An 11,403-nucleotide genomic window follows, 5' to 3' on the forward strand; every position below is an offset into this window, starting at 1 on the left:
ACTTCTAGGAGTTTTGAGCCTGAGAAAATCATGGGAGAATTTCAAGAAAGTAGCATAGGTTGCCCTCCATTGCCCTGGACTTGGTGCTTCCCAGTCTGCAGGTGCTACTGCTGTTCTGAGCCAAGTGATTTTTTCCCCCCTGTCGATTATCTTTTTTGGTTTGGCTCTGTCTCCTTTACTCCCAAAGTGATAGTCAGGAAAGAGTCATATGAAGCATCTCATTTTAATCTTTACTTACTTCTTCTGTCCTTTGCTTATTGTTCTTCCAGATTAGAAGAGGGGCACTCCTTTAGTCTTCTAGAGCAATGGGTGATGTGAAAAATGTAAGGGCATGGCAGTAGTAACCCTCATGAAAAAATTTCTTCGGACCTTCTGTTTTCCAGAACTATTCTACTAACTTATGCCTCACAGTGTAAAAGAGGGCCAGAGACCTCTTTCTGCCCTCTTAAGATAAAATGAGAAAAAGAGCTGTTTCAAGCCACTACTTATACTATGATGAAATTGGGTTATCTCTCTCGTAATTGGTTATATCAATACAGAATAAGTTTATGAATGATTACCTATTTTTAATAGCTTATTTGTATCACAAACTAATAGCTATTGATTTTATTTGAAAATGGTTATTATTGATGGATTTTTTTTTTTAGGGATTTCTTCCAGAAAGTATGTATGAACGTATTCTCACTGGTCCCGTTGTGAGAGAGGAAGTAAGCAGGCGAGGGAGACGGCCTAAAAGTGGAATTGCAAAGGCCACTGCGGCAGCAGCAGCTGCAACTGCCACCAGTATTTCAGGCAATCCTTTATTAGCCAATGGATTACTTCCAGGTGTGGACCTCACAACTCTTCAGGCCTTACAACAAAACCTACAAAACTTGCAGTCACTGCAAGTAACTGCAGGGCTGATGGGAATGCCTGCTGGCCTTTCTTCTGGAGGAGAAGCTAAAAACGTGGCTGCCATGTTCCCCATGCTGCTGTCAGGAATGACTGGATTGCCAAATCTGTTGGGCATGGGAGGACTCCTGACAAAGCCTACAGAATCTGGAACAGAAGAAAAAAAGGGAAATGACTCTACGGAGCTAGAAGGAAAAAAAGAAAGGACAGAGAGCCAAAATTCAGAGAATGGTGGTGAAAGCTCTGTGTCAAGTTCTCCTTCAACATCCTCTACTGCTGCATTAAGTGCAGCTGCAGCTGCCAACCCGTTAGCTCTTAACCCACTATTACTATCTAATATACTTTATCCAGGGATGCTTCTCACTCCAGGCCTTAATCTTCATATTCCAACTTTGTCCCAGTCCAATACTTTTGATGTACAAAAAAATAAAAACAGTGACTTAGGCTCATCTAAGTCTGTAGAAGTAAAGGAAGAAGATTCCAGAGTTGGAGATCAGGAAGACAAAGGGGGAACTGAACCGAGTCCTCTCAATGAAAACAGCACAGATGAGGGTTCAGAGAAAGCTGATGCTTCATCTGGATCTGATAGTACACCATCGTCATCTGAGGATTCAGATTCTAGTAATGAAGACTGATTCCCAGACTGCACTTAAATTATGAACTGATTTTGGATTTCTTTTCTTTAATTATTAATTGTAAATACCCCAGTGTTGAGTGCATCAATAACTTACTGACTGAACATTTCAGTTATTTGTTTAGAAGTGCAAACTGCTTTCAGAGACGTTTTGCATGTAATATTTCTTAAGATTCATAAGTTTCTGAACTTGTATGTACTATCAAATACATAAAGGTGTAAAATTACAACAAAAGGCATTATAATTTTGTTGGGGGTTAATTTTATGAAAATTATGCTCAATAAGAGTTGTATATTTAATATATTTGCAGTGAACACAGAATACTTTATGCATATTACTGATTTAATTTGAATATAGTTTTACAGCCTCCTTGACACCTATAATTTACAGATCAAAACTCAGCAATAATTTGGGCAGCTAATGAATGTCATGAAAGCTGTAGAATCTACATCACCATCCATTGCTTTAATTACATGAAAATGCTCTAGTGTTGTGATGCACTGCTGATATTTCCAATTCAGGTACAAGTGTGTTTTAAAGAAGAAATAAGTTTCCCAATCAGCCAATTTAACTGGCTACCTGTTACCTCAGCTGAGTTAGTTTAGGAAGTTTACATTCGTTTCTAATTCTATACTTGTTTTCAGGGGTTTTTTAAACACATCCTATATATCATGTTAATCTGGCAAGAAATATGACTTGCTTTTTGCTGAGCTTAACTCTTAAAATCAGTAAAGTCATGAAATAATCCTGTGTCATGTAACTTTGGCACCCTCTAGACATATTAGTTTCAGCTCTTCAAAGTTTGGCCTCCTATTAGAAATAATTGTCTCAGATGAGTAATGTCTGTTTCCAGGGTTCAGAAAAGGCAAACTCATGAAATGCCACTGAAAAGAACTTTCAACACAGCATACTTCATGTAAAAGAAATTGTTTGTTTGCTTTATTTGTGTAGATTTCTATTTGTGTTTTACGTCATGGAAATATTCCGGAATTAACAGATAATAGGGTAAAGTAATATGCAGATAGTCTCAATTCATTTTGAGTTTCTACGTATAAGCAAACTAAATGTTGCCCAGAATCAGTGTTGGGTTATCAGTTTATATTAAATATACTGAGTTGCCCATTTTGAAAATGCACTTTGAATAATCTCAAAAAAATATACGTTACTCCTATGAACCACAAAAAATGAAGCCAAAGGCTTCTGATCAATTTCTTAGAACCCTTTACCATGTAAAATTTGTCTGTTTGATTTGTGATACAATTTCTCCTGCTAAAGCTGCTATTATTCTGACAAGGTAGAGGTCCAGGTTCACCTTCATATACATTTAAAGCAATTAGAACTGAATTGGAAATAAAATATCATTTACATCCTAAGGAGAGACAAGTGTTAGCGTTTTTCTGGTACTTAAAAATAAGTCAGTGATAAAGTTTGCGAGGGGAAAAGTACCCCACTTCTCTCCCAGAGAAAAAATAACTTTTAGTATGTTTTGATGGAACTCTATTGCTTTGTCATGAATTAAGCAAGTATATTGGATTTTCCAAGACCTTTACCAGTAAATTATGTTTCTGTATGTAAAATAACTAACCCCTTATTAGAGAGACAGTGTTATATGTATTTACAAAATTATATAAGTTCCATTGGGATTGTATTGATTTTTGTATTTTCCCAAAATAGTACTTTGAATTGATAGTCCTTTATGCAATGTCTTAGCAATAGTCACTATAATGCCCTTCCAGGAGAAGTGGGTAGTAATTCTTCATCATGAAAATGATATATTACATATTTAGTATCTTCCCTTTGCAGTATTGCACCTTTGTTTAACTAGAATACACCTATGAGATAGCCAAAGTTTTTCAAACACAGTTAACTTAGTTTGCCGGTAAAGTATTACAGCACCATCCACATTTCCCTTCTCTCCCCCTAGTTACACCCACATGATCTTCATTCCTTTCTGTCTCCAATTTAAAATAAAGGGGAAAAAAGCCCTAGATCTTGTCACTAAAATCTAATTTATATCAAATTTATGAGATAAAGTATTTTCCTAATTATGATCAAATGAATTTGGTTAACATCTTAGTGATTCTCTTTCTATGTAATAAGGCAGTTGCAGTTTTCAAAGCATTAAGGCTAGTATTAACTTTAAACATTCTCTTGGGTTTCAAGACACTTCTATCTAGTACTGATTGGGGAAAAGTTGTCCAGCTATCAGCTTAAAAAAACATGCAAACATGGTTGTGTAAAGTTAAGGGTTATAAGAAAAGAAATCAGTAGAATTACATAATACTAAAGTTGCAGTTGAAAGGATATCCAAGTATGTGTTGGTAGTTACTAAAAGAATTATAGCTGTTATTGCCTTGTATTTATAGCCCTTGTTTCAGGTTTCATGATTCAAGTCTTAGTCCAATTTTTCTTTTGGACATTGCAATATTTACCAGTTGTGTTTTGTGTAGTCTGAATTTGCTTTCTGTAGTTGAGCAAACGTCTTAAAAAGTCATTTGTAATTTATTAAATTACTTTCTATGATGTTCTATAGAGCAAATGGAAGTTTAATTATTTTTTATTAAACATATTCTTTGACTACCCATGATGTCAGCCTCTGTACATGACAATGTTTTTTTATTTTTATATATAATTTATCTTATTCCAGTTATGAAGGAAACCATAGTCATAAATCTTTAAAAGGAAAGTGGAAGAATTTTTAAGAGACAGAAGTTGGCTATAATTATATCCACAATATTACTATTTCCCGAAGTTTTCTTCCCCTGGACCTTTAAAAATCCCGAAAGACCCAGAGATATACCTAACCTCTTAAAGAAGTCCATTTTGAAGATCAGTAATTATTTTTTCCCTTGGTCTTAGAGACTTTCCTAATTCATCACTGTTGTTTGCAGTGTTTTTTTAATAAATATGAAAGAAATTTGTTTTTCCTCAAACTACAAAAGTAGAACAGTAGAGTCTCATCACCCCTCATTTAACTTGAACACATTCAACTATACTGCCATGCTTTAGAAAACCTTTCTTTTTTGTAAAATATACTAAACTAAGTCAACAGCTTCATCTGGTGCTCACCCAGAGGATCAGTAATATGTTCCACTGCTGGAGGAAGAATTGGCTGTGTTGGATGATTTTGAGAGAAGATACACTATGTATAAAATGATGTATTCTGTATATTTTGAGCTGTAGGAGGGAAAAAAGTGGTTTGGGGGGAGAGTAATTTTTGACTACAAGTAATGTTCACCTCATTCAATAAATTAAGAACTTAATCTCTACATAAATGCAACTTCAGTACAGTAAGCTATTTATTTTAAAATGCAGAAAAACAAAAAAATATTTAAATCATCCATAAACCCACCCTGAAATACTGTTCATGTAGCTATCCAATCTTTTTATATGTATGTTATATACATGTAGTGGGTTGAATAGTGTCCTACAAAAATGCATGTCAACCCAGAATCTCAGAATGTGGCCTTAATTGGAAATAGGATCTTGGCAGATAAAATTAGTTAAGATGCAGTCATACTAGTTAGGGTGGGCCCTAAATCCAATGACTGTTGTCCTTATAAGAAGAGGAGAGGACATAAGAAACACAAGGGATAGGGCCACGAGGCAATAAGCAGAGATTGGTGCTGTGCAGCTACAAGCCAAGGAACACCAAGGATTACCAGCAACCACCAGAAGCTACGAGAGAAGCATGAACAGATTCTCCTCCACAGCCTCCAGAAGGAACCAGCCTTGCCAACACCTTGATTTTGGACTTCTGGCCTGAAATGTGGTAGAATAAATTTCAGCTGTTTTAAGCCATCCAGTTTGTGGTAATTTGTTACGTTAGCCTTAGGAAACATAGATTTTCATATTAAATCAGTACTATATGGGACAATATTGGCTGTTTTGCCTTTAATATACTGGCCTCTATGTCAGTAAGTATCTTGCAATGTGATTTTTAATACATATATTGCCCATACAGGTGTAATTTATTTAACCAGGAACCTAAAAATGGACATTTGAGTTTATATATGCATTTTTTGTATCCATCCCTAATGATTTCCTTAACCCCTAGAAGTGAAAATACTTCTGTTTTTAAGGCTTTTGATTTGTGTTGCCAGTGCCAATGACATTAGTAACAATTTATACTATTAGCAGCATACATTTTGTGCATGCTCATTTACCCCAAATTCTTACCAATACTGTGTATTGCATTTGAAATCATCTTTGCCTTTACTAACAGGCAAAAATAACATCTTTTTAAAAAACTGAAGTATAGTTGATATACAATATTATGTATGTTACAGGTGTGCAATATAGTGATTCACAATTTTTAAAGGTTATACTCCACTTATAGTTATTATAAAATATTGGCTATGTTCCCCATGTTGTACAATATATCCTTGTAGCATACTTCATACACAGTAGTTTGTACCTCTTAATCCCCTCCCCCTATATTTCCCCTCCCCCTTTCCCTTTCCCCACTGGTAACCACTAGTTCTCTATACTTTTGAGTCTACATTTTTGTTAAATTCACTAGTTCGTTCTATTTTTTTAGATTTCACATATAAGTGGTATCATACAGTATTTGTCTTTGACTTATTTCACTTAGCATAATACCCTCCAAGGCCATCTGCATTGCTGCAAATGGCAAAATTCCATACTTTTTTATGGCTGAGTAGTATTCCTGTGTGTGTGTGTGTGTGTGTGTGTGTGTGTGTGTGTGTGTCTCCACATCTTAACATCTTAATGAATTTTTAAATCATTCTTCCTTTTTCTTAGTAAAAAATAAGACAGGATGTTATAGAAAATCATGGGGAAGAAGAGAGGAGGAGAAGCACAAAGTAAACAACCCATAATGTTGAATACTCAGACATAATTTTTAACTTTTGGGTCATTTCTTTTGCATATAATACGTAATATGTATTATCTTAATAAGAGTGAAGTTAAACTGTACATACCATTTTGTAACCTTTTCATTTACTATATCATAATAATCTTCCCATACCATTAAAGAATCTTTCACAATTTTTTTTATACAGCAGGTTCTTATTAGTCCTCAATTTTATACACATCAGTGTATACATGTCAATTCCAATCGCCCAATTCATCACACCACCATCCTCACCCCACCCCGCCCCCGTGGCTTTCCCCCTTTGGTGTCCATAAGTTTGTTCTCTACATCTGTGTCTCAAGATGTGTCTTCACATCTTGGGCTGTGTCTTCAGCCCTGCAAACCAGTTCATCTGTACCATTTTTCTAGGTTCCACATACATGTGTTAATATACGGTATTTGTTTTTCTGTTTCTGACTTACTTCACTCTGTATGACAGTCTCTAGATCCATCCATGTCTCAACAAATGACCCAGTTTCGTTCCTTTTTATGGCTGAGTAATATTCCATTGTATATATGTACCACAACTTCTTTATCCATTCATCTGTCGATGGGCATTTAGGTTGCTTCCATGACCTGGCTATTGTAAATAGTGCTGCAATGAACATTGGGGTGCATGTGTCTTTTTGAATTATGGTTTTCTCTGGGTATATGCCCAGGAGTGGGATTGCTGGATCATATGGTAATTCTATTTTTAGTTTTTTAAGGAACCTCCATACTGTTCTCCATAGTGGCTGTATCAATTTACATTCCCACCAACGGTGCAATAGGGTTCCTTTTCTCCACATCCTCTCCAGTATTTGTTGTTTGTAGATTTTCTGATGATGCCCATTCTAACTGGTGTGAGGTGATACTTCATTGTAGTTTTGATTTGCATTTCTCTAGTAATTAGTGATGTTGAGCAGCTTTTCATGTGCTTCTTGGCCATCTGTATGTCTTCTTTGGAGGAATGTCTATTTAGGTCTAATGCCCATTTTTGGATTGGGTTGTTTGTTTCTTTAATATTGAGCTGCATGAGCTGTTTATATATTTTGGAGATTAATCCTTTGTCCGTTTATTCGTTTGCAAATATTTTCTCCCATTCTGAGGGTTGTCTTTTCATCTTGTTTATGGTTTCCTTTGCTGTGCAAAAGCTTTGAAGTTTCATTAGGTCCCATTTGTTTATTTTTGTTTTGATTTCCATTACTCTAGGAGGTGGATCAAAAAAAGATCTTGCTGTGATTTATGTCAAAGAGTGTTCTTCCTATGTTTTCCTCTAAGAGTTTTATAGTGTCCAGTCTTACATTTAGGTCTCGAATCCATTTTGAGTTTATTTTTGTGTATGGTGTTAGGGAGTGTTCTAATTTCATTCTTTCACATGTAGCTGTCCAGTTTTCCCAGCACCACTTATTGAAGAGACTGTCTTTTCTCCATTGTATATCCTTCCTCCTTTGTCATAGATTAGTTGATCATAGGTGCATGGGTTAGCTCTGGGCTTTCTATCTTGTTCCATTGATCTATGTTTCTGTTTTTGTGTCAGTACCATATTGTCTTGATTACTGTAGCTTTGTAGTATAGTCTGAAGTCAGAGTGTGATTCCTCCAGCTCCGTTTTTTTCCCTCAAGACTGCTTTGGCTATTCTTTTGTGTCTCCATACAGATTTTAAAATTTTTTGTTCTAGTTCCATAAAAAATGCCATTGATAATTTGATAGGGATTGCATTGAATCTATAGATTGCTTTGGATAGTATAGTCATTTTCACAATATTGATTCTTCCAATCCAAGAACATGGTATATCTCTCCATGTGTTGGTATTATCTTTAATTTTTAATTAAATCTTTAATTTCTTTCATCAGTGTCTTATAGTTTTCTGCACACAGGTCTTTTGTCTCCCTAGGTAGGTTTATTCCTAGATATTTTATTCTTTTTGTTGCAATGGTAAATGGGAGTGTTTCCTTAATGTCTCTTTCAGATTTTTCATCATTAGTGTACAGGAATGCAAGAGATTTCTGTGCATTAATTTAGTATCCTGCAACTTTATCAAATTCATTGATTAGCTCTAGTAGTTTTCTGGTGGCATCCTTAGGATTCTCTATATATAGTATCATGTCATCTGCAAACAGTGACAGTTTTACTTCTTCTTTTCCAATTTGTATTCCTTTTATTTCTTTTTCTTCTATGATTGCCGTGGCTAGGACTTCCAAAACTATGTTGAATAATAGTGTCAAGAGTGGACATCCTTGTCTTTTTCCTGATCTTAGAGGAAATGCTTTCAGTTTTTCACCATTGAGAATGATGTTTGCAGTGGGTTTGTCATATATGGCCATTATTATGTTGAAGTAGATTCCCTCTATGCCCACTTTCTGGAGAGTTTTTATCATAAATGGGTGTTGAATTTTGTCAAAAGCTTTTTCTGCATCTATTGAGATGATCATATGGTTTTTATTCTTCAATTTGTTAATATGGTGTATAACATTGATTGATTTGCATATATTGAAAAATCCTTGCCTCCCTGGGATAAATCCCAGTTCATCATGGTGTATGATCCTTTTAATGTGTTGTTCGATTCTGTTTGCTAGTATTTTGTTGAGGATTTTTGCCTCTATATTCATCAGTGATATTGGTCTGTAATTTTCTTTTTTGTAGTATCTTTGTCTGGTTTTGGTATCAGGGTGATGGTGGCCTCATAGAATGAGTTTGGGAGTGTTCCTTCCTCTGCAGTTTTTTGGAAGAGTTTGAGAAGGATGGGTGTTTGATAGAATTCACCTGTGAAGCCATCTGGTCCTGGACTTTGTTTGTTGGAAGATTTTTAATCACATTTTCAATTTCATTACTTGTGATTGGTCTGTTCATATTTTCTATTTCTTCCTGGTTCAGTCTTGGAAGGTTATACCTTTCTAAGAATTTGTCCATGTCTTCCAGGTTGTCCATTTTATTGGCATAGAGTTGCTTGTAGTAGTCTCTTAGGATGCTTGGTATTTCTGTGGTGTCTGTTGCAACTTTTCCTTTTTCATTTCTAATTTTATTGATTTGAGTCCTCTCCCTCTTTTTCTTTATGAGTCTGGCTAATGGTTTATCAATTTTGTTTATCTTCTCAAAGAACCAGCTTTTAGTTTTATTGATCTTTGCTATTGTTTTCTTTGTTTCTATTTCGTTTATTTCTGCTCTGGTCTTTATGATTTCTTTCCTTCTACTAACTTTGGGTTTTGTTTGTTCTTCTTTCTCTAGTTCCCTTAGGTGTAAGGTTAGATTGTTTATTTGAGATTTTTCTTGTTTCTTGAGGTAGGCTTGTATAGCTATAAACCTCCCTCTTAGAACTGCTTTTGTTGCATCCCATAGGTTTTGGATCATCGTGTTTTCATTGTCATTTGTCTCTAGGTATTTTTTGATTTCCTCTTTGATTTCTTCAGTGATCTCTTGGTTATTTAGCAATGTATTGTTTAGTCTCCATGTGTTTGTGTTTTTTATGTATTTTTCCCTGTAATTCATTTCTAATCTCATATCATTGTGGTCAGAAAAGATGCTGGATATGATTTCAATTTTCTTAAATTTACTGAGTCTTGATTTGTGACCCAAGATGTGGTCTATCCTGGAGAATGTTCCGTGCGCACTTGAGAAGAAAGTGTAATCTGCTGTTTTTGGATGGAATGTCCTATAAATATCAATTAAATCTATCTGGTCTATTGTGTCATTTAAAGCTTCTGTTTCCTTATTTATTTTCAGTTTGGGTGATCTGTCCATTGGTGTAAGTGAGGTGTTTAAGTCCCCCACTATTATTGTGTTACTGTCGATTTCCTGTTTTATAGCTGTTAGCAGTTGCCTTATGTATTGAGGTGCTCCTATGTTGGGTGCATATATATTTATAATTGTTATATCTTCTTCTTGGATTGATCCCTTGATCATTATGTAGTGTCCTTCCTTGTCTCTTGTAACATTCTTTATTTTAAAGTCTATTTTATCAGATATGAGTATTGCTACTCCAGCTTTCTTTTGATTTCCATGTGCCTGGAATATCTTTTTCCATCCCCTCACTTTCAGTCTGTATGTGTCCCTAGGTCTGAAATGGTCTCTTTTAGACAGCATATATATGGGTCTTGTTTTTGTATCCATTCAGCAAGCCTGTGTCTTTTGGTTGGAGCATTTAATCCACTCACATTTAAGGTAATTATTGATATGTATGTTCTTATGACCGTTTTCTTAATTGTTTTGGGTTTGTTTTTGTAGGTCTTTCTTTTTCTTCTCTTGTGTTTCCCACTTAGAGAAGTTCCTTTAGCATTTGTTGTAGAACTGGTTTGGTGGTGCTGAATTCTCTTAGCTTTTGCTTGTCTGTAAAGCTTTTGATTTCTCCATCGAATCTCAGTGAGATCTTTGCCGGGTAGAGTAATCTTGGTTGTCGGTTCTTCCCTTTCATCACTTTAAGTATATCATGCCAATCCCTTCTGACTTGTAGAGTTTCTGCTGAGAAATCAGCTGTTAACCTTATGGGAGTTCCCTTGTATGTTATTTGTCATTTTTCCCTTGCTGCTTTCAATAATTTTTCTTTGTTTTTAATTTTTGCTGTTTGATTACTGTGTGTCTCAGCATGTTTCTCCTTGGGTTCATCCTGTATGGGACTCGCTGTGCTTCCTGGACTTCAGTGGCTATTTCCTTTCCCATGTTAGGGAAGTTTTCGACTATAATCTCTTCAAATATTTTCTCGGGTCCTTTCTCTCTTCTCCTTCTGGGACCCCTATAATGCAAATGTTGTTGCGTTTAATGTTGTCCCAGATGTCTCTTAGGCTGTCTTCATTTCTTTTCATTCTTTTTTCTTTATTCTGTTCCGCAGCAGTGAATTCCACCATTCTGTCTTCCAGGTCACTTATCCGTTCTTCTGCCTCAGTTATTCTGCTATTGATTCCTTCTAGTGTAGTTTTCATTTCAGTTATTGTATTGTTCATCTCTGTTTGTTTGTTCTTTAATTCTTCTAGGTCTTTGTTAAACATTTCTTGCATCTTCTTGATCTTTGCCTCCATTCTTTTTCCG

General features: G+C 35.4%; 1 protein-coding gene across 3 annotated transcripts in view; it reads left to right on the forward strand.

Moving 5' to 3' along the window:
• The window catches only part of CHD9 (chromodomain helicase DNA binding protein 9), a 164,908-nt gene extending 160,802 nt beyond the window's left edge, over positions 1 to 4,106 (forward strand). For all 3 annotated transcript variants that reach the window (XM_082676532.1, XM_082676533.1, XM_082676534.1), the window contains exon 38: positions 648 to 4,106. In XM_082676532.1, the coding sequence (XP_082532658.1) occupies positions 648 to 1,526 (879 nt within the window). In that variant the 3' untranslated portion in view covers positions 1,527 to 4,106. The remainder of the gene's footprint in view (positions 1 to 647) is intronic.
• The last annotated feature ends 7,297 nt before the right edge of the window (positions 4,107 to 11,403 follow it).

This window comes from Grampus griseus (genome assembly GCF_964374135.1).
Source record: "Grampus griseus genome assembly, chromosome: 19".
Taxonomy (NCBI): Eukaryota; Metazoa; Chordata; class Mammalia; order Artiodactyla; family Delphinidae; genus Grampus; species Grampus griseus.